This window comes from Fulvia fulva, chromosome 8, assembly GCF_020509005.1.
Source record: "Fulvia fulva chromosome 8, complete sequence".
In the NCBI taxonomy this organism is placed as follows: Eukaryota; Fungi; Ascomycota; class Dothideomycetes; order Mycosphaerellales; family Mycosphaerellaceae; genus Fulvia; species Fulvia fulva.
Window position 1 is genome coordinate 575,065 of NC_063019.1, and position 26,932 is coordinate 601,996.

Sequence of the window (26,932 nt, forward strand, 5' to 3'; positions counted from 1 at the left end):
GCAACAGCTTCCCCCACCACGGACCCCTGTGCCGAGACGCGCACGGAGCAGGTACGCGAGGGGTACAGTTCTGGGCATAGTTTCTACAACCCCTGTTCTTCCACCTTTCCTCATTAGGAAGGATGTATCCACTACTTGGCGTAGCTCACCACCTGGTGTGTCCTCCATTGTTGGCTATTACTGCCTCGCAGCGTTCTCGCATACTCTTGCATATACGTTGTATGTCCTCAGGTGTGAGCTTGGCCCATTCAATCTTGATAGCAGCTATTACCTCATCTCGTGTTGTAGGAAAATGAGCACCTACCCTATGCTTAAGAAGAGCCCATAGATTCTCAATAGGGTTGAGATCTGGTGAATTGGCTGGCCATTCCATAAGGTGTAGGCCCTTCTCCTTAAATAGACTCACCGTTGCCTTCGCCTTGTGGATTGAGGCGTTGTCTTGCATAACAATGTAGTCCTGCGAGCCTGTTGACACTCGCTGCTTCTCAATTGCCGTGTGGATAAGAGGAACAATCTGGCTACGATACACCCCACCGTCGACAGAGCCCTTCTCGAATATATGGACTTCTATAGGCCCATCTGCAGAGATATAGCCCCATATCATACAGGCTGAGAACTTGCGGAAGCGTGCTGTAAGACAGTGTTCGTGATAAGCCTCATCTGCCCTGCGTGTCACATAGACCTGTCCGAATATTCCACACCTGAATGAAGCTTCATCTGTCCAAAGGACCTGAGCCCACTGTTCCACTGTCCATTTAATATGAGCCCTTGCCCATCGAAGCCGTGCCTCCTTGTGTTTCTCAGTCAACAACGGCTTGCGTGTTGCGACATATCGTGAGAAGCCCTCCTTCTCAAACGCAGCTCTTACTGTCCGGACGTCGCTGAAGATGCCCTCTATCGCGACAATCTGTTCGTATCGTAGGCGGCGGCTGTTGGCATCAGTGGTGGCTCGATGGACAAGTCGCTAACGCTTGGAGGTGTTGATTACAGGTGGTGGGCCTCTCTTCTTCGGTGTGGAAGGTGGTACTCTTTCAAGCCGTGAGATTACTGAAGAGACAGAGCCTTTGTTAGTGTGAAGGGCGTCTGCAATCTGCTGCAGCGGCCAGTGGGCGTGTTTGTGAAGAGACCACATCTCGCCCTTCTCGAATTCGGTAAAGACGCGTCCCTTCGGCATGGTGGCGATAGATAGCGCGTGTGTGAGTGTGTGGATAATGAGGTTGAAGGTAACAACACCTTCTGAGATGGACATGGATAGCCGGAAGGGGTTAGCGTAAATACAGGGGTTGTAAGAACTATGCCCAGGACTGTAGTATTTCCGACTTCACCTCCTTCGATCACAATCTATCATGAGACAACGATGGCCGCAAGGACATCTTATGCTTCGACAATAGTACCATCATGCTGGGTGACAACCATGCTGCCCTAAGATACATGTACAAGAACAGCCAAAAGTACAACAAGCCCAATCAACGCCATGCTCTACAATACAAACATGCCTCATTATCATGCCTTCAACTAATGTCCATCAAGGACTAGGCTCATTCTCTTTCAATCCGACGGCGCCACTCTTCCTCAGTACCCCAAGCTCAACCAACTTATGCCAAGTCGCATCCCTAGCCATTGCGCCTTTCTTATCAAACGCCAGTCCATCGAGGAACTCCAATGTAGGACAGCCATTCGCCAATATTGCGTGATATACTTTCCTGCGCAACTTGGCATCCTCGTCCATACGTTCGTAGTGTATACGATCTGCTCCCGGATCGAGAGGTGGAAGAAGATACTTCATTGATTCCCCATCCTCTGCCTTCGTATCTTCGTCGTCCTCCATGCCACCGCATGCACTTCTTCGAATCACGCTCGTTATCGGCTGGGTGCAAGCATGGAGTGGGTAGAAAGGCTGTGTCAGATCGTTGCCGCGGATGTCGACCGTCTTCAGCGTCTTCAATTTCGACAACGTAATCGCGGTCTTGCGTAATCTGTCCAATCGACTGCCGCACACGAGAAGTTGCTCGAGTCTGTTAATGTTGAGCACAGGCCTGATGTCTTTGAGCGAGTTGAAGTTCAAGTTGAGTGTTGCGAGGTTTGGCAACTTCAAGCCGAAGTCAGGTGGTAGCTCTTGGAGACCTACGGATGCCAGCTCGAGGTGTTGGACGCTCAGCAGGTTGTGGGGTAAAGAGATCATTGGCAGGCTGTTGCCAGAGAGGTGGACAGTGCGCGCGACGAGATCTTCCTCAAGCAGAGTGACATCTTGACCAGCAAGCAGAGTCTGCTTTCTCATCGAGATGACATCCAGACGCTTCAGATGTGCAATACCTTGCACGGTCGACAGGCAGTTCTGATCAAGCAGAAGCGTCCTGATACCCGGCAGGCACGTCACATTCAAGTGGCGCAGCTCACAGTCCTTCAGCGATACGAATCTCATCTTGGGCATTCGCTCGTGGAACCTCAGAGGCCCCAAGAGCTTGTTGTGATCAAGCTTCAAGGATCTGAGCGCCGGCAAGAAGTCCACATGCTGCACGGCAGTGATCCCGTTATCGCAAAGATCCAGCTCTTCGAGACGATCGAGCTGACTCTGCGCGAAGTCGATAACCTGCAGTCTGTTTCTCCTTGCCCTGAGCTTGAGCAAACCATCAAGATGTAGGATCCCGTCAAGGCTCTGGATATTGTTGTCATCGGCCTTCAACTCGCGCAAGTGGATCAGGCAGCTCAGACCATCCAGGTTCTGCAATTCGTTCCCGGAGATATCAAGGTACTGCAGGTTCATCAGATGACTCCAGGGTGTCAAGCTGCTCAGCTGATTTGATCGTGCGATAAGGTGCCTCACAGTTGCGGGTGCGCCGTTGAGATATGCTAGCTTGTTGTTTGACACATCGAGATCCTGTGCTCTTCCGCAAAAGCCGTCCAGTCCGTGCAAGGAAGCAAGACCCCGATCGTGGAGATCGAGCTGCTTCAGCTCTTCCCAGTATGGCTCATCCGCCTTCACATCCGTGAGGACCTTGACCATGTCCTTCATAGCCAAGGCGTAGCGATCATCCACCTCGGCTGCAGCATGCCGCGCCAGCCTTTGAGCAAGAGCCTTCTCTGATGGTCTCTCTTTGTCTTCCTCGTGAATCGTGAAGTCTGGCAGATCGCTAAGCATGAAGCTAGGATCGTACTTAGCGGGTGATGATGGTGCCTCGATCACATGTCCTTGCTGACGTTTGCTCATCGGCCTCGAAACACTCAGCGAGACACTCATCATACGATCTCCCGGCAGAGGCGCCACAAACGATAGTTCGCTCTGCTCGTGGGTTTCGGCGTCATTGAATCGACTTGTGAGCGTCTTTCGGCGGAGCGACATCTGCCTAGCAGCTCCGCGGTAAGTCGAGCTTGGCTGATTTGTTGGCATAGTAGGCAATGCGCGTCTAAGCTTCGGTGACTCGAGCTCTTCAACTGCGAGTCCATCCGAGTATCCGGTCTCGTCGACAAGACTGGCTTCAATTGTCTGGTCTTCCAGGCTTGCCGATACGTGACCATGGAGGCCGTGACCTGTGGAAGACATGCAGCTCTCATCCTCCTCCACAACCCCTTGCAGAGTCTCGGTAGCCTCGTTGCGATGAGCGATGGCTAATGCAGCTTGTGCCGCGGCATATGCAAGCGGTTGCTGCTGGGCCTTACCCTGTGCAGCCAGTCGATGCAAGTCGTCATCACCCCATGATGTCGCACGAGTCTCATTGGTCTGTTGCTGACTTGAGGCGAAGGCAGTATACCGCGATGGATCTGAGCTGGAGTAGGTATGACAAGATACTTTACTGTCTCGTGTGGTGGGCCGATTCAGCACTGTCTCTTGTGAGGTTGTACGAGACTCGATCTGCGCAGCCATGTAGAGCTCAGCCCCGGATGCTGAAACAGGCCGGCCTTCAAATTGTACGGCACTCGGCCTTCGTTGCGCGCTGGCTTTCCTAATCTCCTCTTCCTTGTGCTCGTCGACAGGCAGATCCGATATCTCGCGGAACGGATCATCGTCGCTGGTAATGTTACTTGGTGGCTCGAGGAAACTGCCGTAAGCTTGTTTTTTGGGGCTTCGAGCCTTGACCCACTGCTGTCTGTCTCTGTCATATGTCATGGCACCAACTTGTTCGCCGATAAGATGAGCTACGGCATCTGGTGCCAGGTTACCAAGATTCTCAGACTTACGCGAAAGCACCGTCCGGCCTGTAGATGTAGCATCCGAGTTCTGGCTGGAGTGGGAAGCGAGCGAGCTTTGTTGTGAGTGTTGTGTTGATGGGCGGCTATGTTCTTCGTCGGCATGGTGATCGCGCATCAGCATGGGACCCCTGATACGGATGTTGGAGTGCTCGTCTACTACCACATCTGGAACATCATTATCATCAGCATGTGCCGAGATGACAGACTGGGCCAGGAATTCGGTATCATCCCGCTCCTGGAAGCGACGGAGATGGCTGATAACTCTGGCGTCGGTAGGCTGAGAGTTTCGAGGCCGCCACCCACTCACAGCTTCTCGGGATGGTGGTCTAGACACTCGCAGGGATGATAGATCCTGCCCAGACTGATCGCCCTCACTGATGGCTTCTTGGTCAGACTCTGCGACACTACCGAGCCCACTTTGACGGCCAGCTTTCTCGCGAATCAATCGCATGACCATGACGGCCTCGTTAAAGAAGTCTTGGGTGGTAACGGATCGTTTCCGCTCAGCATAGTCGCCGGACGCCTTTTGGACGCGCAGGCTGAACTTGGCGACTTCGTTGGCCACCACATTCGCTTGTTGCTCGATAGATGGAGGAGTTCCTGACACCATAGACGATTCGATCTGCTCCATGACAGCCTCCAATGCTTCAGGCTCCTGCTCGGCAAACTGCTCTGCAGCCTCTCTGATTTCCGCCTCGATCTTATCGCGCCGCCGCTGACTTGGGGTTGGATTTCTAGGCCGAAGCATCTTGCGTTCTGCGAGAACATCGGGGTCGGCGATGTCGTAATGGCGATCATTACGAGAGGCTCTCCGCTTGCTGCCACTCAGAGCTTCCTGGAGCTGGCTATGGTACGATCCGTTGGCCTCAGCCACTTCATCCACTAGCTCAGAAGCGTGCAACGTTCGACGTCGCTTTGGTGTGGGCGCTTTGAATGGTGAGTTCGGCGGTCGCTTGCCGGCTGCAGTGTTGCTGTCTACTCGTCTGGCTACAGATGCTGCTTCAGAGGCATCTTCGACTGTCGGATAACGGTACTGGGTGTTGAGAGTCGAAGTCTTTGAGTTAACCTCGCTCCGTTTGGATATCTTCCGCTTCAGCTTGAATGTGTCACCTGCAGCGGGCGCGTCGTCAAACCTGAAGCCGAGGGGAGCTCTACTGCCCGGAGGCGGTACCTCTGAACCCGGCGAACGATCGCTATCAGCCCTGTCGGAGTCTGATGCGCTCGTTATTGTGATTTCAGCATTGAAGGGGTGGCCACTGAGATCACCACTGCCGAACGAGTTGCCCGACACGTTGCGAAAGCCGGGTTGTCGGACAGCTGACGGGCGATGCTGACGTGTCTCCTCGTCTCCATCGTCTGAGCGAATCTGAGAGAGATCTGGATCCAGTTGACTCATGCGTCTCAACAGTCTGTTGCTGGTGAAGGTATCATGAGGGCCGAACAATTTCAGCGGACTGCCCGATGATCTCGAGCGTGGCTCAGATTGTCCTTGGCTTGGGGTGGCAGGCCGATCGTTTCGTGAGGTAGCATCAACCGGTGAAAGCAACTCGCTCGTTTGATGTCGGACAATTGACGGCTCAGTCTTGGATGGGGATGGGCTGAGTGGCTTCTCTTTGAACGATCCTTCTGCGGACCAGCCACCTCGTCTTGTTTGCACATTCTCTCCAAGGTTCGCGGTTGGTGGTGTGCCAGTTGGGAGGTTTTCTGACAGAGACAGATCTGGCACAGCTGGAAGTACCTCACTCTCGGGTCCGTCAGTGAATCCGGACTGCTCCACTATGGATGGCTCCTGAGGTTCCGCAAGAGTATCATCGGAAGACTGCCCCTGGCTAGGATGTCGAAGGTCGACTGTGCTCTTCTGGAATTGCTTGACAAGTCGCGAGTCCAAAGCCTTGTACTCCACCTGGCCGGTCATTGTTGTATGCTTCGAGACGAAGACCGGACTGAAGTCGTCAAGATCCGTTTGTCCGCTCATAGTGCGGTTGCCCACAACGTTATCGTGCGCAACGTCCGTGATGGGTCGATCAGGACTCGAGTAGGGTACATTCGATGGCTGGTCCAGTTCAGTCCCTGGGATCTCTGGATCTTCTGAGTCCTGCAGATCGTATGGGTTGCTCTCAAAACTGTCTTCATTCTGATACTGCTCGGCTGTTGTCCTGCTCTCATGCTCCTCGTCGACTGTGCCCAGACGATCTCCTTCTTCCACATTCTCATGCTCCTCGTATCGCTCAGACTGATCGTGCTGCGAAGGCCAAGGCGGGGGACTAGACGGCATCGCGGCCACAGCAGATCGGTCCAGCCAGCTCATGCTGCTCGTGGCCTTCTTTGGTCCATCATCTGCAGGTGTTTGGGCGAAAATGTTCTCGAGCCCAGTCGCGCCAAAGAGATCGGTCTGATCACCGTAGCCGACTCTTCCTTGTAGCAGACGTCTCTTCCACTCCAAAGTCTGCTGCTTTTTTGCCGGCGACGAGCTCTTCGACCGCTGGGCGACAGTGTCGTACTGCACCACAGATGTGTCTGACGCGCCAGAGAAGGATCGCGATTGCGTGAGCTTCGACAAGCCGTGAGGACGACGCTGGGTATTGTTGTTACTGTTGCTCAAAGTTGATAGCGGGCTTCGTCGTTTCTGGGTTGTGCCTCGCACTGAGCCCCATGGGCCGCTGACTTTGCGCCTCGAGTTGCGCGTGGAGCCGTATTGTATCGAGTTGGCGTCGTGGCTGGCGGACGAGATGTTGATGTCGGAAGGAATCGGTATATCCCACGACACATCATCATCGTCGCCGAGGCCCGCGAGCCATGGAGCGACGTTCTGTGTGTCTTGTGACATGGTGGTTGTGTCGTGTAGGCCGCCGAATGTGTTCGCGTGTTGTTTACTGGCGAGTATCGTCGCGTGTTCGTTGTTGGCGTGTCGTGCTAGCAAGACATCGTACTACCCTCTACAAGAGCAGCAACATCACTGGGCAACAGAAGTGCGATATCGTGTAGCAATGCGAGTGTGGTGTAGCGTGTTGAAGCTTGGGCGAATTGCATCTCGGGAGCATTTCGCTGCTTGGTGAAGCCGATCGGGCGTTGTCGAAGCAACACCCGAACATGACCAGCAAACGCGACCTCTGCTTTCGAGACACACCCGATCACGGACACGGGTATAAGGTAATGCACAGCTGGCCGGTGGTCCTTGGGCTGATGCATCATGATCAGGAGCCACAGACCGCGAGGATATCGCTGGAACTGTCTGTCTGACTTCCAGCAAACACCCGCATTTCGCCACATTCGCTACGACGAGTGCCTGGCGCCTGAAGACGACGGCTTGCTCACCGACGACGAGGATGACTTTGCACTGCCAGAGCGAGCAGCGAAGCGGAGGCGTGTTGAGCAGCTTGCAGATGACTTTCTGAACGGTGTGGCGCTCGAGATACATTCTGCACGGCTCGTTCCGGAAGCACTTAGGACTGCTGTGGCATTCTCCTCCTTTCCAAGACCCAAGGACTTCCGATATGCAATTGCGGACATCGAGACACAGAACGACTCGGACGACATTTGGGAGGATGTAGATGATGATCAGGACATCTTTCGTAGATTGAGGGGAGCGTGCAAGGCAGATGAAGATGATAGCGGCGTATTCGTCGATGGCACTGTATCTGTGGAGGAACTCGAGGTCACGGAGGTCCAGGCTCAAGCAAGTTGTGGACCCAAACGACGTCTCAGGTCTACTCAAGTCACCGCTGGTCCTAGCGAGGAAGCACTTCGAGTTGCTGCTGCGCTTCGGAACCGAAAGCTGCGACAGACCATCACTTCGTTACCCGTCGAAAGCCAACCTCAGTCTTGTCCTCCGCCTGTCATACCAGAGACGCAAACCCAGAGCTCTGAGTCCTCTTTAGATGAGACTGCATCTGATTGTGGGCCGTCTCCCACGCCAGCCTGGACAAGCTCAAAGTGGCTCAAGACTGGAGCCTTTCAGCCCAAGAAGCACGTTGACGAGGACTGTAGTAGAGACGAGCTCGGGACGTCATCTATCTTCACTCTCTCGCAGAAGTCTCGAAATAGAGAGCGACCACTGGCTCGAGGCAAGGCTGGGCCAAGCAGTGCGGCATCCGGCAGCTTTAGCACGGCACCGAGCGCCACCGCCGCATCTGGAATCAGCGAATCTTTTGTCCTACGAGTCGGAAGCCTGCAAGTACCTGAGAGCAGCAATGTTACTCATGCGCAGTACGATGAACACTCTGTAGAGACCAGTGAGTTGACAGAATTTCAGACTGCACCCCAGGATCACGGAGGAGCCAAAAGCGATGATATCATTCCAGATGACGACAGTCAATCCCGGCTTCTACGACGACAAGGGCTTCGAGTCGCTCCACGAAAGTCGTGGGTCGCAATGAATGACATCTCGGAGCACACAGAGGAGCCCACTTTCGTTAGCCCCGAGGAGCGACAGCCTACGTGTGATGAGACCGTGGGTGGCGTCAACGCAATCGACGAGGAGACCTCAATGCAAGACAAGCAACCAAAAGGGAGGAAGACGAAGTCCACTGGCTGCGCGACCGAAGCGGTCTTACCGCGAAGATCATCATCGAGGCGTCAGTCAGCGCCATCAGAATCTCAGAGTGCCGCTGAAGCTGTGCAGCGACCTCACCGGGACAAAGGCCAGTACATTGAAGTTGAAGTCAATGGCTTCTCGCCTCTTGTCCTCCGAAAACGAGGGTCGAAGCACAACAAGGAGCGGGGCAAGAAAGCAGAGCCACCACAGACAAGGGAGACTCTTTCGGAGAGCACGCCACGGAGGAAAGTTACATTCTCATCTTCAAGCCCAGGTAAGGTCAGACCAATACCAGTGCCAGCGCCGGCACCGCATACTCCACTTGTAGACGAGCATCTCAACACCATATTGCCACAAGCAGCAGGTTCTGGTCGCCGATCCTCTTCTGTAAGACGAGCTCTTCGAGACGAGCTAGAAGCTTCTGGAGCAGAGCTATCACGATGCGGTGACGAGGCATCATCTCAACCAGAGCCGATACGGCGGCCTGCTCTTCACGAGAGTCAAGAGGATGATGATGCCGTGGACCAAGCGCCGGCTGTACCTGAAACACAGTGGCCTGGTACTCAAGCGATGCTGGCTCAAGCTCAAGACGACATGTTCACTTCACCTGAAAAGTCAAACAGCGACCAGTACCTTGGTGACAAGAGCTCACCACAGCTTCACGGACCGAGGCCGAACCCTAGTCGCAGTGCACGGAAGCCTCTAAAGCAGCTGTCACAAGAACCAGTGGCTCTACCAAGCACACAAGCGTTGTTGCAAGACTGGCAGCCTTGGTCGAGCATCAAAAAGCCTGGAGTAACTCGTGAATTTGAAGAGAGTTTGGAGTCACCATCATTGGCAAAGAAGCCAACACCAAGGACCGTGTCTGCAAGCTATCTCGCAGTCGCGAAGACAGCGGCGGCAAGAAGCGCCTCTGGATCGATTCGCTCGCGCGGGTCTGCGAGTGCTCGACGAAGTAGTCTTCGCTTCTCGATGTCCTTTTCTGAGTCACCAGAAAAGATAGACCATCAAAGCGAGCCGAATGCTGCAGTCGCACAAGAGCCAAAGGCCGCTTCGCAGCCATCATTCTCACCTCTTGATAATGACATGGAGAAGCACGACGACACCGTCTCAGACCTCGACATCCACTCACCAAAGAAGACCACCAGAGGAATCTTCTCCTCAATGCGCCTCACTGGCACGCAGAAATCACCCGTGACCGGCAATGCCGCTAGTGGGCTCAGCAAACCACCTACCAGACGCAGCAGCTCAGGCCTCAAATCGACTCTAAGCTTCGGCATATCGTCTCTCGACTTGCCTGTGCATCGCGATGCAGAGAGCCAGCAGGACACGATTCTGCCGCCTGACAGCCAGGATAGCCAGACCTTGATGCAGAATGCACAGCAGGTGCTTGTAGACGAAGATTCACAGGTCCTTGCGAGGACTATTATGGAGGTGACGACGGATGTGTTGGGGACGGCGGATACGTTTAGTTTTTGAGGAGGTGGGATTGCTTGGGTTTCGTAGAATTGTAGCGTGATACGACGTGTACTTTTCAGCTGCGACCATATAGTTTTGGACAAGGCTGAGTTCGTACGGTATGTCATGATTGCGATTGGTCTCTGCAACCCGTCGTGTAGTCCGCACGTACATGTAAGGCTGAGGTGACGGCATTGGCAGCATCATTTTCGAGGTGGTCAATGCTTTCTTCCCGCTTCGGCATCCGCGGCGACGGCTTGCTCTTTCTTCCAATCTCAACTTCATCATGACCACTTCGATGAGGACTGCGAATGCACCAAGCCGCGTCTTATAGCATCGCCATACCAGGATTACGGCCAATCGATGCGCAGCTTTCGATACAACTAGGTAAGGCTCTGCTAACGAAACATCCTTGCGACGTTTCAGAACGCTGTGTTGTGCGGCTTGATTTTCACCAGATCAAGGTGCTGTATACGCAGTCGGCCGTACGGATCAGAGCCTTGCGTTCCTTTGCGATGACTTTTGAGTCCAAGATGTCGCGCGACTTCTTATCACACCCGGCAACAAAAGCCGAGACATATATTTTCTTCACCGCATGCAACAGTTACGTCCTCCGACCTCACACAGCGATATCCGGGCTACCTCCAACTATCATACTTCAGTGCAGTACTACTTTGTGATGTCTCGAAAAAGAGAGACACGGGCAATGCCTTACTAGCATCGCAGACAATGTGGATTGACCCACGCCTAGATTTACAGAACCAGCTCCCCTCGACCATAGCAGAGATTTGCGGGAACGACTGCTTCTTCTGATCTGGTTGTTGTGACCGTGCTTCTGCGTGATCGGCAATTAATTTCAGCACTGCTCATGATCTTCCGGCACTTTCATCTTGGAGCCGATTTAATTCGCTACGTTGTTCTCTTTGCGGCTTAAGGCATTGCACAAGCTGGACAAGGACCTTTGACTCGGGACGTGGAAGGGGAGACACGCGCCGCCTACCCATGATCCTGGTTGACAGCCTTCCGAACGACGCATTCGGGGGCTCGGACTTGCTTCCGCGTGTATTGCATTGAAACTAGTGCATTACATGAGCAACTTAGCCACCATTCAGCGTTCGAAAATCGTTGCTGCAAAAGCTCAAGCTGTCGGGACCGCGTGCACCAAGCGCTTGGAGGCCAGCTTTGCGGTCGAAGTCGCGCAAAGACCCCCGATGAGAGAAGGTCGAGGCTACGATCCGACTCTTCAGATCCTCGCAACAGGTGAAATGGTTCGAACATCGTCAAGTCTTCGCTACACTAGCCTCGTCAACGCCCAGGCGGACTCCGGTGGTACGTGGACATTGTACCCCAGTGGTGTATTGCCTTATAGACTAAATCTAGCATGCACCGGATTGCACTTCGATGTTTACAGCTCTTGCCTTGAGGAGTCATACAACATTCCAATTACCAGTCGCTGGAGATATACTGTGTGATCGTTGGCCGACATGAAGCTGCTATGGAGTCTGATCTTCGTGATCATTGCCTTCATCTTTGTAGCTGAAGCGCAGGACACAACGCTGGACGAAGCACTGAGTATCATTCAGTCGATGCCGCAATGTGGTGTATGTCAATGTCTAGAACCATACAGTATGACATAAAGCTAATTACTGAATAGTCGTCTTGCCTGCTCTCAGGAATCGCCAACTCGACCTGCGAGGTTGGCGATATACCATGCAGCTGCCACAACAAAGAGCTCACTGCAAAAGTGCAAGCTTGCGTCCTGGAGGCGTGTGAGATCAAGGAGCAGCTAAGTACGCAAGATCTGTACAGATGACTCGAAATCCTGCTAATAGCTCAACAGCCACCAAGAACAGAACAGGGACTCTATGCCAGCGGCCAGCTCGTGACAAGCGAGGTCCTGACCAGCGCAGTGTCATTGTCGGCCTCACGTTCTCCTGCCTGGCGTTTGTACTGCGAATAATGTCCAAGATCAACTCTCCATGCACAAACAACCAGGGCTCGTCCCATACGTTGTGGTGGGATGATGCTGTGATGGCATTTGCTGTCGGCTGCGCCATAGCAACGAGCTACTCTGCTATACCATGTACGTGTACCCTTTGGCACCGGAAGACATCGCTAACAATACGTAGTGAATGAGCACGGCCTTGGTACTGACGTCTGGAGCGTGCCGTTCGACGACATCACTACATTGCTCAAGGTGAGTGCGACATTCCATCTGACCACCACACGTTCACTGATCGTCCTAGATATACTACTGGGCGGAGGACGTCTACTTGGCAGCGCTCCCTGCTGTCAAGATCTCCCTACTGCGGACATATCTGCGCTTCTTCCCGGATCTACGCTTCCGTCAGGCGTGTTACGTTGTTATGGGTCTCAACGTGGCGCATGCCATAGCCTTCGTGCTGATATTGGTCTGGCAGTGTGTACCAATACATCTTGCTTGGGAGAGGTGGATGTACAAAGATTCATCGCAGATGCCTGGACGCTGCAGCGACATCAACGCTCAAGGCTGGGCTTCAGCCGCTGCCAATATGGTGCTTGATGTCTGTACACTCAGCTTACCACTGCCTGCTTTGTGGCAGCTTCAGGTGCGCGATGTCAGAACGTGTTGTATGGCCAAGTGCTGACATATCGATAGCTGAACAAGCGCAAGAAGTTCTGGCTGATGCTGATGTTCAGCGTTGGCTTCTCCGTTACAGTCGTCAGTATCGTCCGGCTGCAGGTATTGGTCCGCTTTGGCAACTCACAGAACCTCACCTGTAAGTCAAGACCCGTCACTTCTACAAACTCCTCGCTGACAATTCTCGACCTCTAGGGGACTACACGGCTGTCGGCTACTGGTCCACCGTCTAGATGCACACCTCGACCGTCTGCGCGAGCATGCCCAGCATCCGAAACCTCCTTCGCAAGTTCATGCCTTACGTTATGCGCAACTTGACTGGCGGTACTGGGCGCTCTGGCCCACCAAAGGCGACATCCTCGGGCATATCGAATCGAACAGCAAGATCAGATGGGTTGGGGATAGGGAAGTGGGATAAGAATATTACGATAAGAACGATGGATAGTGCTGAGGAGAATTTTATACCCTTGGATGATGCGATGACGAGTTCGCATGACAAGACAGCGCGGTTGCCGCCTATATGAGGGCCTTGACGGCCGTTGCAATAGGGATTACTGCTTCAAAGACAGGAAGGATCAGATACCACAGAATGATATTACGGTGGAACGGCTGTCAGCAGATTTGCCGAGAATGGCCCCTAGGCGCATCACTCCACAGTGCATGGACGATGGAGAGCATCACATGCCAATGCTTACATGCAAAGTGACGTGATTGCAGATCGCACTTTCAACTGCATGTGACCGCGTTGTTTCGCTGCCAGCTACACTTGGGTCGTTCTGTTACACTCACATCTACCGATCGACATGCACAACCGAAATACGAGCAACACCGAGACGAGCCTGACCAACATGAGCTTAATCAACACGGGTACCACCAACACGGACATCACCAACATGCACGCAATCGACACACGCACCGCCAACATGAGCGCAACCACTGTGTGCGCTGCAGCAAAATCAGATGAGCTTGCGCAACGCATTCGAGACCTGCCACCGGAGCTCTACAACAGTATCCTCGACTACACAACTTTGTCCTTCGAGGACGAAGTCAACATGAAGAAACAGACTTACAAGTTGCCGATCGGACTGCAGATCAATCGCGCTATTCGGGCCGCTGCTGCCTATGCGTACTACAAGAACACTACATTCTTCATGTCTGATCCCTGTCGCGCTTAGCTCGAATCGCTCCCTCGCGACCACATCAGGCACCTGGAAAAGATATACTGGGCTCTCCCGAGTCAGGTTTCTTATCTATCGAGACAGAAGACCTTTCTACCGCGACTTCTCCAGCTATGGCAAGAAAATGCCTACGGGATTGGTCGGGATGTAGTGTATCTCAAGTTTGAACACGTGCCTGCTGGTAAGGCTGAGCCCGTCACTGAGTGGCTCAACTACAGGGAGCTACTGCAGCGAGACGAAGGTATTGACTAATGACCCAAAGGAACATATCTGACAGAGCTGACTGTACTTCACAGAGCCATGACGAGAGACCTGACAACGACCACGGCCTTCACGGTGAGAACATCTTCGGCGTCGCTGGCCGAGCAGGACGCTCGAGAGGTTACGCTTAAGACACCATAAAACGTCATGCTCAGAAAGGAGGAGCTTGAGGTCGATATATGCAGCCAGGAGTAAGCCTGCCAGCCGGCCAAAGGAGGAAGCCAAAAGTTGCAGGAGTCTGCATACAGGCAGGAAAGAGCTCGCAAAGACCTCATAAGGGACTGCATGATAGGCTGGGATACGAGCATCATGTATGGCGTTTCATCCTCTGGGCAATCTGTAATAGCATAGCGACACAGACCGCCGGCGCTCCCTTCTTCCCAGCTCTCTACGCAAGACCAGCACTACGCCATAAGCTTTGCTGACTATAAGTGCTTTCTACGAAGTCCAAGGGCAAGCTAACCCAATTTCTCAAGACACCAGCAGGACGTAATGTCATGATGTGCACCCCCTACGCTCGAACACGACTCATGATCCACCCACTCTCGCTGAGATAAAGTCAGCTATGTAAGACATGATTGAAGTAGTTGCTTGACAGCTCCAAGACTTTGATCCAACTGCTTATGAGTGTACCAAATGATCGGCTCGACTGCAGTCCCGTGGATGAAGAGTATTTCGCGGTCGAGTGGAACCCCTTGGCGGTAGTAGAAGAACAGCGCGTGACTCAGAGCGAACCTTGCAGAGAGCAGAGACCAGTTTCCACACGGGCCCCAGAGATAGTGTACTCGTCGAAGTAGTCCGCGCTGCTCAGCGGTCATTGAATGAGGCCAGTCGACACAGATGTCCTTGTCGCTAAAGCGGAAAGTGGTGTGGCTGTAGTATGCTTGCATAGCTGCAACGCGTAGGGCGCGGTTGATCTGGAGCCCGGTTGGACGTGACATTGGGCCACGGCCTACGTCAACTTCATCGTCCTCTCAGGAAAGTGTGGTGTACTCGAGGATTTGGTTGAAGAGTTCGCCAGGGAGCGCTTGGACTCGAGCTGCGAGTCGTTCCATCGTGGTGGTGATGGTCATGCTGAGTGTTGTGAAGAGGCGAGTCTTAAATAGTAGCCAGGCTTGGAGACCCGGTGAACCGAAGCTCGAGTCCAGCTGACCACCGCGAAAAAGATTGGCGATGACGTAGTTTCCGCCGCTAGCATGTGATCGAAGACTACAACTTGTATCTTCCTTTCTGATCTTCTACATCACTCTTACAACCACTCTTCCTCGACTCTAGACATGGCTACCAATACGAACATGTCGCTCACCCGCCAAGTCCAGGCTCTTCCGCCAGAGCTCTTCAAACAGATTCTCGACTACACTGTCCTTCCCAACACCGGTGGTGTAGTTCACATCAACAGAGACTACCGCCCACCAGTTGGCCTCAGTATCAACCGCGCAACACGCACAGAAGTCGCGCATCTCCACTACGGCACCAGGACCTTCCAATTGATCGGCGACTTCGACTCATCCTCATCCAATATCATCCTTGTGGCTTGGCTCAAGTCGCTTCCAGTCAAGCATCGCGAGATCACCTCCAAGATCCACTGCCCCTGCCAGATCGATAAGACATGCAACAACACGCCACTTTCCGATTCTGGCTACCTCACAGAGAAGGTCAATGCGATGAGGGAGATCGACAGTTGCCTCGAGACGGAAGGTATTAGATGGCAGAGACCGTGTGCTGTATTGATATTGCCGAGAGGTTGGGCCGAGGTGGAGAGGCGCGCTGGTGCAACTATGACAGGTTCGCGGAGATTCTTGTGGCTTCTTGGCAGAGGAGGTGATGGCATCTCGATTGATGGACGAGCGCAGTGGCCAATAACGCCAGACTCTCATGCGTATGACATTTCAATGCAATGGGCGAGGTCGGCGATGTCAAGTCACACCATTTTGTGGCTCGAGTCTGTGTCCGCGAGACATACAGCTTGCAGGGAAGCGAGACTGTGTACAGGGGAGCAGTAAACAGAAAGTCGATGCAAAGATGGAACTCTATGAAGATCAACCTCAAAGTCTTCCCGCTAGTATCTATCCATGAGAACAGCTCTCTCACAGCCTGGAATTCAAATGACTCGAATTCGGCCTCGCTCAACATCTCCTCACCCCGCACTGTCCCTCTCTCGAAGCCGTGCATGGTGCTGCGTATGATCATGGTGAGGTCAACGTCAGGTATCCATCGGGGGTCATCATGAATGGCCAGCAACATTTAGCTCTGCCATGCCTACTATACGCGGTCGATTATATGCCCAGCAATAGTGAGGTGAACTCGAGCGCCCGTGAAAAGCTGGTAGTCTGACGCGTGGGACATCGTCTGGCACCGCACTTTCTTCGCTGATATGTATCATGATCGACTATCAGACCGTAAAGTCCTTATACGTCCACTTCTCCGTCCTGAACGTCTGCTTCTTCTTAACCTGCCCAACCTTCTTCCGCACTTCTAGCTTGCCGTTGATCAAGAGATTGCGGTATCGGTCAGTAAGCAGGTTGCCCTCTGGCTTCAGTCTCCTCAGCGACTCCGTCAGATCATCTGGTAGCGTCACCTCCACTGGTGCCTCTGGTATAGGCAGCTTGCCGAATCTCCTCTTCTGCAGCTCGACCTGGTGATCATTCTCGTCCGAGTCAGATGAGTAGTCCACCTTCTGCAATTCTGTGCCTGGTCTTCGCAGCTTGTCCTTTGCTGAGACTTCCCTCGCAATCTCCCTGATTCGCTTCTCTTGTATGTCTTTCTCCTTTTGCTTCTTCTCCCACTTCTCTCGTGCTTCTCGCTCTTTCCGTGCCTTGACCTTATTCCTCTCTGAAGGTGTTTTGCGGCTCTTCTGCTTCTGTGTATGACTCTCCTTTTCTGCCTCGCTCTGGATGCCTTCCCACTCGCTCTCCCATGCACTTTCGTAGTCGGTGGCGTACTCCTCTTTCTCTGCCGCTTCAACCTTCGCTCCTTCCTCCGCAGCTACGCGTTCACGCTCGGCTTGTGCCGCTTCCGCAGCGAGTCTTGCCTTCTCTGCTTCGACTGCAGCAGCACCCTCGCGCTGGAAGAGGTCTGACCAATCGTGCACGTCAGGCATATACGACTTGCCACTTTCAGGCTTGCGAACGTGTGCAAGCGGCTTCTTGCTGGTGGTGAGAGGTACAGGCGCATGCTTCAGCGTCTTCGGCTCGCGCTTTTGCTTGGGAGGCTCCAGAAAGTCTAGCTTCTTGTATGTCTCATCTTCCACAGGCGCTCCCCAGACATCGTGAACAGCTTGGTCGTCGATCTTGATGCCAATGTTTGCCCCATCTGCCACGTTTCGCAGCCGCTGCAGCTCCCTATGTGAGACGTACTTGCCATTCTTCTGCTTCTTGCCGGTCGTCACTGGCACTTCTTCGGCTTTCCTCTTACGACCAGGACTCAGAGCAGGAACAGCGCTTCGTTGTGCCAAGATGTCGTCTGCCTTCAGCAGCTTCTTTGGCTTGTGTGTCTTCTCAATCTCCGCATCGCCCTCCAAGTCTGTTGCGAACAGCTGATCGGCCGCCCTTTCTGATATAACACCGCCTTTGATGATTTCATCGCGAACATTTTCCAATCCATCCTGCACTTCGCTCACATCGACGTTCTTGCGCCATGCCTTCTTTCCCTTTCGCGAAGGCTGCGAGTGCGTCGCCGGGGCTGTCTTGACTTTGTCGGCCATGTTGATTCGTTGCAATGGTTGGGTTGTGATACATATGCTGAGAGCGTTTCCGCTGGGAGAAATTCTTTAGATCGGAGACAGCGGCTATCTCCGCATACGGGTCTCGGCAAGGATCCGCTTTCATGTGGCCCGCCGCTGTGGGACGAGCCTGGATGAGCCTCCTGAGCATTGCGCAGTGAAAGTGCCGTCTTCTCGCAGTATTCACCGACGACAAGCATCATCCGAATATCGCCAGGCTACCTCGATACCAAGACCTGTCTGCAGTACGGCATTAGCAAGCGACAGAAACAAATCTGTGACCAAAGCGCCACACCCGAATCCGGAATACGAAGCACAAAAGCCACGAGCCATATCCCACATATCACCAACAAGCCTTACATACAGTAGCACCGAAACACCCCAGCGCATTAGGCGGTAGTCACAATGGCGACGAATGTCGGCTCTTACACAAACCCGCTCAAGAAGTTCAAGCTGGTCTTCTTGGGCGAGCAGTCAGGTATGTGAGGTCGCTAGGGTTTGGCGCATACATTGCTTACACCATAGTATAGTCGGCAAGACATCTCTAATCACTCGATTCATGTACGACTCCTTCGACTCAACCTACCAAGCGACGATCGGCATCGACTTCCTCAGCAAAACGATGTACCTCGAAGACCGCACAGTGCGCCTACAACTCTGGGACACAGCGGGGCAAGAGCGGTTCCGATCCTTGATCCCATCATATATCCGCGACAGTAGCGTTGCGGTAGTAGTATACGACATCACGTCGAAGAAGTCCTTCGAGCAGACAAGGAAATGGGTGGATGACGTGAGAGGGGAGCGCGGGAACGATGTGATCATTGTGCTCGTGGGAAACAAGACAGATTTGAGTGAGAAGAGAGAGGTGACAGCACAGATGGGCGAGGAAGAGAGCAAAAGGTTAGGATGCATGTTCGTGGAGACCAGCGCTAAGGTCGGGCATAATGTCAAGGGCCTCTTCAAGAAGATTGCTCAGGCACTGCCTGGCATGGAAGGTGAGGGGCAGCAGGGTGTTGCCAACAGTGAGTATCGATCCCGAACGAGGTCGAAACGAAAGACTGATATGATAATAGCAATCGATGTAAACGTGAACGCACCAAAGCCAGAAAGCGAAGGTGGCTGCAACTGCTAGTCATTCTAGGCAAGAGCAGACAGGTCACGGACCATATATCCTTGTACATCCGTGCGCTGCATTGGAGCAGACATCAAGCTCCAGCTAGGAGTTGAGGCATCGGTGGACGGACAACGCTAAAAGCATGAAGCGAGGCGTAGGAGGCGCAGGAATGTGCTGCATGGAGCACTCAGGTGCGATGACAGGCACGAATGTATGTACTGTTTAGACATAGCCAGAGCCTTGTGCTGCAGCTATGAACCATTTCTCAATCAGCCGCACTTTCCGTGCTCGCAACGCTCAGCAGTACGACCGCTGCGTGCCTTCATCATATCCCGGCCAGTCGATCTTGGTGTACTGCGACTCGAAACACCACAACGTCAGTCCGTGGCTTGCAACATACAAATGGTCCCGGGCTTTCTCCCAGAGGTACTCCAAGATAGCCTCGATGCCCTTTCTGGTCAGGAACAATGAACGATCCGGCGATCTCCGCATGGACCAATGTACGATGGCCGTCGCCATGGCCGTCGACGTGGCCTCGATCTCCTTGTGCTCTTTTTGCAACTCTTCCCATGGAGCTCCAAAAATCGAGTGATAGCGCACGTCCTCCGGTGGGTACGCCATCACATGCCAAACGCCATCCTGCTGTTCAACCGTACAGCAACACTGCACGGACTGCACCGTGATCTGCCGGCTCAAAGGGATCCTCGACGCGCCAAACAATCGCAGCCAGCGCCGGGTTGTCTCGGCTTTTTTCCGCCCGGCTCTGATCTGGAGGGGGCGCGTGCTGTGGTAAACCGGTAGGAATTCTTTCCGAATCTGGCGATTGACTTCGGCAAACCTCGAAATTCGATCTAGCTTTTGGCGAGGATAGCTGTTGATGGTGCTGTTGTCGATTCGAAGTCGTCGGCCGCCATTGAAGCCACAGCCACCTCGCAGCCCGCTCACAGGCACGTTGATATACTCGTATATCTGAGGCCGTATCTCTGCCGGCAGGTCGAAGAATGTCGTCGGTGGTGCTGAGACCATGATTTGGAATGCACTGGAGGTTGAAGGGAGACTGGCGGTACCAGCGGTCATATAAGCCTGCTGGAGTGTGGTACAGTGGGACAACAACTGGTGCTGTGGAATCATGACATACCAATAGGATCATTGGATAGAGCAAGAGTTATTCGTCCAGGCTCGATCGGGCTACCGAGTCGCCGTGTGCAACCAGCAACTGAAATGATGAGAGGCTCACACAGGCGTGCGTCTGAAGGTGGGCTGTCGGCAGCGTACCAAAGAACTTCTCTGACGGTACTGGAGCGAAATCCGGGAGAAGGCTGATCGTCCAACGAACATGGGACTCGAAGCGACAGCCGAGACTTGTTGGTGGCTGATACAGCAAGTCTGGCAACTGATAGATCAGGAGATCAAGGGCTATCGCAGAAAACCTTCATTACTGGACCGATCTGGCTACTGATCTATCCTACTGAACAGCAAAGCATCAATATCCAAACCATCGCAGCCTATCTACACAATATGTGGATGTTCTGGTTCTGCTTTTGATTGAAAGCCCAAACTGCCAGTCTCTATGTCGAGTCCACAGATTACAGAGCCTTTGCCGAACGTCCCCTTAGGCTTTTCAGCATTCCCGACCGTCTTGGTTGTCCGTCCCCCAAACAATCTGCAAAAGTGACAAACAGAAAGCAGACAAGCAGGCCTGAGAAACGACCTCAACATCACTTTGTTCTCCAGATAGAGCTCAAGCCCAGTACCGGTCCAAAATCGAGAGTTGGTTCGCATACCAGACCAATTGACTTCCCAGACCGCTGGTTTCATCCACCCGGAACAGAACACATAATGCAGAGCAGAAACCATGAAATCAGAGCCAAGCAAATATTCTGCAAGACCTAATTCGACCGGTCTGTCCCGCTGTCCGCATACGCAAAGCTGATCTCATGTGCCGCTTATTCGGAATCATCCTGTGGCTGGCAGGTGTTGATCGGGACATATATGTCCTTGCGGTAGTCGTCCCTGCTGGTGAAAACTCCCTTAAATGGACCGCCCGCCTTCTGCGTGACGCCACTGGACCAGTCCATCTTGTCATGGTCATGCATGGCACTCGTCAGCCCGAACCGCGCATAGTGCTCTGGGCTCATAGTGGAAAAGTAGTCCTCCAACTTTGCGGCTCGTGGCTCTGCCTTGTCGAAGAGAGCTATGTAGCCGCACTGTATCGGACCAAGCGCGGAGCCGGGCTGGCTGATGAAGGTGTCTTTCTTGGCGGGAAATCTAGCAGAGGTCAGTGGTGATACATCAAGAGCACCTGAGAATAGACCTACCCCTTTGGCAATCTCATGTTTTGGTCAACATCCGCCCCATAAGGTGGAAAGTCTTCAGTCAGCCGCGCTTTGTCTGAGATGACCTGACCCTCCATGACCAAGTGGAAGAGCTCATGGTACAGCGCCAGGGCGTTCGTTCCCATGGTCGCCAACTCCGTCCCTACAGCATGAGCACCAGTATCCAGCTTCTGCTTCGTGATCGGCGGGACCGCATCCGGCATGGCCTGAAAGGTTTCTGGGCACAGGATCACCAATCCGCGCTTGCGATGAGTACGCTTCTGCCACTCAGAGGCGCTTGTCGGTAATGGATCGCCTGCTCCAAGAGTCTGGGCAGATACCTCTGGATGGTTGCAAATGTGGAAGAGTGTCTCGTCATCTGGATCAGGTGGATATGGGACTGCATCAGGATCGCCGCCCCACGCTTCTTTCTCGTCCTCGCGGCGAGGCATGACGTTGTAGGACTTGTCCAGCTTGTCCCAGTGAACCCAGTAGTCGTGCCATTGCAGGCCTTGATCTTGCATGAAGCGGTAGATGTTTGGCTTGGTGTCTTCGCCATTCTCGTCTTTCATGGGGTCGTTGCTTTCTTGGAAGATCTGGAAGCTGGAGCCGCAGGCGAGGCGCGGTTTCTTGTCACCTTTGAGGAGTCGTGATATAGGTCATCATCTTCTGATGCCAATCTGCCGGGAGTCAGCGCCGCTGGGACGATGGATCGAGTCTGAATTTACCTTGCACTTTCCCGAATGCCAAGCTTTCGATACCTTTAGTCGCCACGCCCTTCTCGCTCATCTCGATCCCAAAGTACAGCTGCATCAGCTTCCGCTTCTCCGCATTCGACGTGTACTTGTCTTCGACAGCCGCTTCGGCTGAGGTAGTGAAGGTGTACACCTGGTCCCAGTATTGATTCAGGTGCTTCTCTGACTTGCCTGGCTCCGCTTTGGGATCATAATACTTCGCGCACGAGTCTCTACTATTGTCGACGAGGACGTCAAATATGTCGCCGAGCTTGATCTGCTTTGCGTTGGACGCAGCCTTACTGGAGCCTGCGGCTGGTCTCAAGGGTAGGTTACCGCCAGGTGTATTCGAACTTCCGCCTGTGTTACCGCTGGGCGGAGCAGCGAGACCTATGCCTAGCAGCAGGGAGGTGGCTGATAGAGTGTCGAGGCGCATCTTTAGCAGTTCAGTGCCGGTGACAAGCCCTGATGGGTTGAAATAGTGTCGGAGAGCTTGAGTAAGCCTAGGAAACCAATGGTGGTTGGGAATGAATTTACATTGCAACGCGAACTATCCTACCTGATATACCGCAGCTCACCAGCACATCAGCGGGCGCTTCGCTGGCACTACATCGTCAGCCTGCTCACGAGCACCCAGCATAGCACAAACACTGGCACGCCTCCCCTCACACGCCTCGCGCACATACGCCGCTTTCTTGGCCATGACCGCCACGTATCTGGAATCGTCCTCTCTGGGTGATGAACAACGCATGCCCCATGATCTGGCTGCACGAACAGCAGCTGGGTCATGCTTGACTGAACTCGGACCAAAGGAGTTGTCGCCACGCTTTAGGTCAGTCAGGATCTGCTGGAAGTAGATCTGATGATGCAGTGCCCAAGATGTGGTGTCAGGCAGCCAGCTCAACGGTTCAAGCGCTGCAATGTCATCGAGCCCTCGCGTCGCATCCTTCTGAATATCATCACGCAGTCGCCGCACTCGCATAGCACGAGTCTCATCGAGCAGCGTCACCGTCAGATCTTGTGCACGCTGCATCAGCCGGTCGATATGCTGCGTACCACCTGGAGTAGGATGGCAAACAGCATTCCTCAAATCAATCACACTATAGATTGTAGCAAGTGTGATCGCTGGTGGCAGTCCGCACATTCCGTTCTGCTGACTGGGGCAATAACTATTCCCAAAGCAGTGCTCGAGCTCACTGTTCCCGAAGCGGACTTGGTCAGGCTCTTCGAGGTAGTACTGCCGTTGTGCTCGCGGCCAGTGGTCTCGGAGCGCATGCCAGAGGGCGCCTTGTGCGAGACTGTAGGCTTTGCGGAGATAGTAGCGCTGTGTCTGTGACGGGAGACAGACTTTGCCTGCTGGGTTGGCGGTGTAGAAATCGTCGTCGCGAAGCCGACTGCGGCTCTCCAGGCTGTCATCTTTCTCTACGATGGCGGTGCAGGGCGGACAGGTACAGGGTGTATCGTCGTATCCTGAAAAATGTGCTGTTGGCGGTTGTGAACCTCCAAAGGTAAGCGTAGCGGAGTGGAGCTCTCTACCAACCCTTCTAGACTGCAAATTAGCGTGCGATCCACGCTACCGCTACCCGACGTACAGTGCTTATTATACGACGACATAGGCGTTAGCGACGAGTATATGTTGGCGAGTTCGCCAACAGGCACAGTGCGGTAGGTCACGTGACCCTAAAATTTGAAAGTTGACCAATCAGAGCGGGCGCCAAGGCTAGTTTAGGGCTGGTATAGAGCTTCACTCCCTCGCTGACGCCTCACCTACGTACTCGCAAGCTCGTACTCCGGTGTGGCTAGCGCTCGGTCGCTACGCTTAATCATAGCCAGAGTCTCCTTCAGATGTGCTGGTGGCTCCCACTTGTTCGAAGTCCGACCAGTGGCCATCATCATCGTCGTCTGTTGTGGAGGACCAGTCCAGACTTTCTAGGAAGGTTTCCGGGTCGTTCTTACTTCTGGACCGAGAGGCTACTGTGGCCTTTGCTAGCTCGCTCGAGCGACCTGTGGTAGCATCAACAACCTACCATTGGCGTCCCGCTTGGCCTCCTTGGAGAACGATGTCCCCGCCGGCGACGGGTCCTCTGAAAATGTCGAAATTGATCTTGTGCCATCGATTTGGCCATACTTTTGTCTGTACCTTTGGAGTTCAGCTTCGAGCCCAGAATTTTGCTGCTGCAGCCTGCTGTTCTCCTGCTTGAGAGCTCGAATTTGCTCAGCGGAGTACATGCCAACGATCTTCATGGTTACATCTTGCTGTATTCTTGATGTCGAGACTGCTCGTGCCAAACGATGCAGTCTTGGATTTACCAAAATTTGAGCAAGCTGTGTGAGGTTTGAGGACTCGAAGAAACAAGCATGCCGTGACGGCCAATCGATATCGGGACACCTCCAACAACGAGGACAATGGATGTTGTGATCGGAGGCGAATAATGTCATTGATATGAGTTCTACCTTTGTACTATATTGGGCAAGACTCAATCCGAGCAAAGGAGGCGCCGTGTTCATGCTGACATGTCCACCCTGCTCTGGGAACGCGGAATGGTCGCCGTGGCTGCTGCTGGGCCTTTGGCACATGTCCTCCGGCCTGGAGTCTTGATCATATGCAGACATCAAAGAAAGTTTCTAGCTTATCGGTGAGCCCAGTTGGAGGCTGCCGTAAACCCTCAGCGCGGCTTGAAGAGAAGAAGCTGTATCGTCTAGGCATCGCCTGTTCGATTTTCACCTTCATGTGTGCAGCCCGACCATTCGGAAGGTCCACTGTATCTCGAGAGTACAGGGAATCGGGTGCGACAGCGAGCAGTGGTGTCACATCACCACTTGCCCACTTGAAAGACCCTACGTGGTAGGAGTGTGACACGTGCGCCAAGGATTCGGATGTGAAAAGTCTAAACATGAGTCTGGATCGCTCGTGGCAGCCACGAATCTCTTGTTTCCTATCGACTCCCCGAACATGCATTGTGGCTGGCTGTAAAAGACTGTACGAAAAGGTTGACATGTAATGAGCTTGTCTATGCTTGTCATCCTCTTCCGATGCTAAGCCCTCTTGGCGTTGGTGCCATGCATGAAGACCTGTCGCCGCATGGAGATGATAACTTGGTCCTCTGCGGTCTCGTTGTCCAACTTGACGCTCCGTCTTTCTCCTTCCTATCGGTGTCTCTTTTCCCGCGACATTCAGCGTGCGGACTTGCTGGGGAATTGTTGCAGCATCGGCAATATTGCAAGGCACAGCCGCTGTCGATGTCTGCCCAATTCTGCCCAGCCAACTGCTCAAAGTGGTGCGTATGTCACTGTCCGTATTGACCAGCTTTAGCTAACTCTTACAGCCCGTCGTCGTCTCCGTCATCAGCAAAGACTGCGAATCGTTTCTTCGCACGGCAATAACGCCAGCTGAGGTGTAGGTGCAGGGCTCCCAAACTTACGCCGGCGTACCTTGCTGATCTCTCACTCACGACTACCATCAATGCTGTGCCAACTACCGTCTCGACCAACGTGGAAAGCACGACCGTCACTACGATCACGAACCTTGACCAGGTGACTGTTGTTTGCCCGGCGGGTGTTCCGCTTCAGGAAACGGACGCATCTGCGTCTAGAAGCGGGCGCAGCCCGTGCAGTGTGCGTATGTATAACTTCGCGACCGCCCGCCCTCGCGTCCTCTTTCTCTTTTCTACTACTCTTCGACATTTAACCCCCCTCCGTCTACGCCGGTGATTCGGCCACACCTTTCTAAGTAGGCCGCTTATAGATAACGAGTAACCGGCACATTATTACGGGTAATTAACGTGTGTCGTTAGTAAGTAACCGCAACTACGACACTCGTGCTATAGCGCGGTATATACGATTACTTGTCGCGATCCGAGCGTGCACATGGGCAACATCCCATCATCAAAACTTGAGGCCACGTACGCCAAGAATCAGGTGACTAATCAGTCACCTGCAGCCCCTTCAAGAGCAACACTTGTCTATTCTAGATAGACACATACAATACACAACCTGCTTTTGAAACACCCTATATAAGCCCGTATAATAACTTCCTACACTTCTAACGTGATATTACTAACGTAGGGAGTCATACCTATTTAGATTACCGGCCTATATATACTAGCGGACGACTATATCCGGACCCCTTATATACCGATATCCTAACCCTACCGATCTAATTATCCTACCCCTCTTCTATAGTCGGCGAAGTAAATACGATATTATATCTATCGAGAGTAGTTTTTATGTTAAAAGTATAGAAAGTTATTAAATAGGCTTATATATATTACGTTAGAAGTATAGGAAGTTATTATACGGGCTTATATAGGTTGTTTCAAAAGCAGGGTATATATTATATATGTCTATCTAGAATAGACAAGTAGTACTCTTAAAGAGGCTATAGGTCACTAATTAGTTATCTAATTCTTAGCGTATATAGCCTTTAGTTTTAATAATAATAGGCTATTTGTTAAACAGGTATAGTATATATATATACGGAAGTCAGGACACGTAATAGGGAAGGAGGAAGGACTAATATAGTATACAAAGGTATATAGTAGAATAGTATTTAGTACTAAAGGTGTCTCTACTATTGGTATAGAGACTACGTCTCTTATACCTATATAGAGGGATATTGCTCTAGTCCTAGTTCTATTTCACTACGCCTTATCGGTTTTACCTATGTCTTATCCTATAACGGTAGTTCCTCCGATAGTCTCGTACTAACTAGCTAATCGACTTTAGGTCCTCTAAGTCGCTCCTACTATTTGTACGGTATCTCGGTAGTATTACCGTACTATTATCTCGACTAGCTTAGTATATACTAAG

General features: G+C 52.9%; 10 protein-coding genes across 10 annotated transcripts; 5 read left to right on the plus strand and 5 right to left on the minus strand.

Annotated features, from left to right (window-relative positions):
* Positions 1-1,525: 1,525 nt before the first annotated feature.
* CLAFUR5_10917 (Septation initiation network scaffold protein cdc11) lies at positions 1,526-7,015 on the minus strand (the record flags this gene model as incomplete). The annotated part of the gene is made up of 1 exon (XM_047910065.1): positions 1,526-7,015. One exon carries the CDS (start codon positions 7,013-7,015, stop codon positions 1,526-1,528), a length of 5,490 nt encoding a protein of 1,829 aa, XP_047765161.1.
* Positions 7,016-7,278: 263 nt separating this feature from the next.
* Positions 7,279-10,201, plus strand: CLAFUR5_10918 (uncharacterized protein; the record flags this gene model as incomplete). Its single annotated transcript, XM_047910066.1, has 2 exons — positions 7,279-7,331; positions 7,387-10,201. 2 exons carry the CDS (start codon positions 7,279-7,281, stop codon positions 10,199-10,201), a joined length of 2,868 nt encoding a protein of 955 aa, XP_047765154.1.
* Positions 10,202-11,664: 1,463 nt separating this feature from the next.
* On the plus strand, positions 11,665-13,033 carry CLAFUR5_10919 (uncharacterized protein; the record flags this gene model as incomplete). The annotated part of the gene is made up of 7 exons (XM_047910067.1): positions 11,665-11,781; positions 11,835-11,970; positions 12,021-12,263; positions 12,310-12,377; positions 12,427-12,768; positions 12,819-12,939; positions 12,996-13,033. The coding sequence occupies 7 exons, from the start codon at positions 11,665-11,667 to the stop codon at positions 13,031-13,033; spliced, it is 1,065 nt and encodes a 354-aa protein (XP_047765153.1).
* A 570-nt stretch (positions 13,034-13,603) lies between these two features.
* CLAFUR5_10920 (uncharacterized protein) lies at positions 13,604-13,975 on the plus strand (the record flags this gene model as incomplete). The annotated part of the gene is made up of 1 exon (XM_047910068.1): positions 13,604-13,975. One exon carries the CDS (start codon positions 13,604-13,606, stop codon positions 13,973-13,975), a length of 372 nt encoding a protein of 123 aa, XP_047765641.1.
* Positions 13,976-15,534: 1,559 nt separating this feature from the next.
* Positions 15,535-16,242, plus strand: CLAFUR5_10921 (uncharacterized protein; the record flags this gene model as incomplete). Its single annotated transcript, XM_047910069.1, has 1 exon — positions 15,535-16,242. One exon carries the CDS (start codon positions 15,535-15,537, stop codon positions 16,240-16,242), a length of 708 nt encoding a protein of 235 aa, XP_047765642.1.
* Positions 16,243-16,631: 389 nt separating this feature from the next.
* Positions 16,632-17,942, minus strand: CLAFUR5_10922 (Ribosome biogenesis protein NOP53; the record flags this gene model as incomplete). Its single annotated transcript, XM_047910070.1, has 1 exon — positions 16,632-17,942. The coding sequence occupies one exon, from the start codon at positions 17,940-17,942 to the stop codon at positions 16,632-16,634; it is 1,311 nt and encodes a 436-aa protein (XP_047765643.1).
* Positions 17,943-18,365: 423 nt separating this feature from the next.
* On the plus strand, positions 18,366-19,092 carry CLAFUR5_10923 (Ras-related protein Rab-6B; the record flags this gene model as incomplete). Its single annotated transcript, XM_047910071.1, has 3 exons — positions 18,366-18,438; positions 18,491-18,982; positions 19,034-19,092. The coding sequence occupies 3 exons, from the start codon at positions 18,366-18,368 to the stop codon at positions 19,090-19,092; spliced, it is 624 nt and encodes a 207-aa protein (XP_047765644.1).
* A 279-nt stretch (positions 19,093-19,371) lies between these two features.
* Positions 19,372-20,224, minus strand: CLAFUR5_10924 (uncharacterized protein; the record flags this gene model as incomplete). The annotated part of the gene is made up of 2 exons (XM_047910072.1): positions 19,372-20,157; positions 20,213-20,224. The coding sequence occupies 2 exons, from the start codon at positions 20,222-20,224 to the stop codon at positions 19,372-19,374; spliced, it is 798 nt and encodes a 265-aa protein (XP_047765645.1).
* A 796-nt stretch (positions 20,225-21,020) lies between these two features.
* On the minus strand, positions 21,021-23,737 carry CLAFUR5_10925 (uncharacterized protein; the record flags this gene model as incomplete). The annotated part of the gene is made up of 5 exons (XM_047910073.1): positions 21,021-21,342; positions 21,393-22,026; positions 22,118-22,626; positions 22,702-23,605; positions 23,716-23,737. 5 exons carry the CDS (start codon positions 23,735-23,737, stop codon positions 21,021-21,023), a joined length of 2,391 nt encoding a protein of 796 aa, XP_047765646.1.
* A 338-nt stretch (positions 23,738-24,075) lies between these two features.
* CLAFUR5_10926 (uncharacterized protein) lies at positions 24,076-24,367 on the minus strand (the record flags this gene model as incomplete). Its single annotated transcript, XM_047910074.1, has 2 exons — positions 24,076-24,127; positions 24,264-24,367. 2 exons carry the CDS (start codon positions 24,365-24,367, stop codon positions 24,076-24,078), a joined length of 156 nt encoding a protein of 51 aa, XP_047765647.1.
* Positions 24,368-26,932: the final 2,565 nt, after the last annotated feature.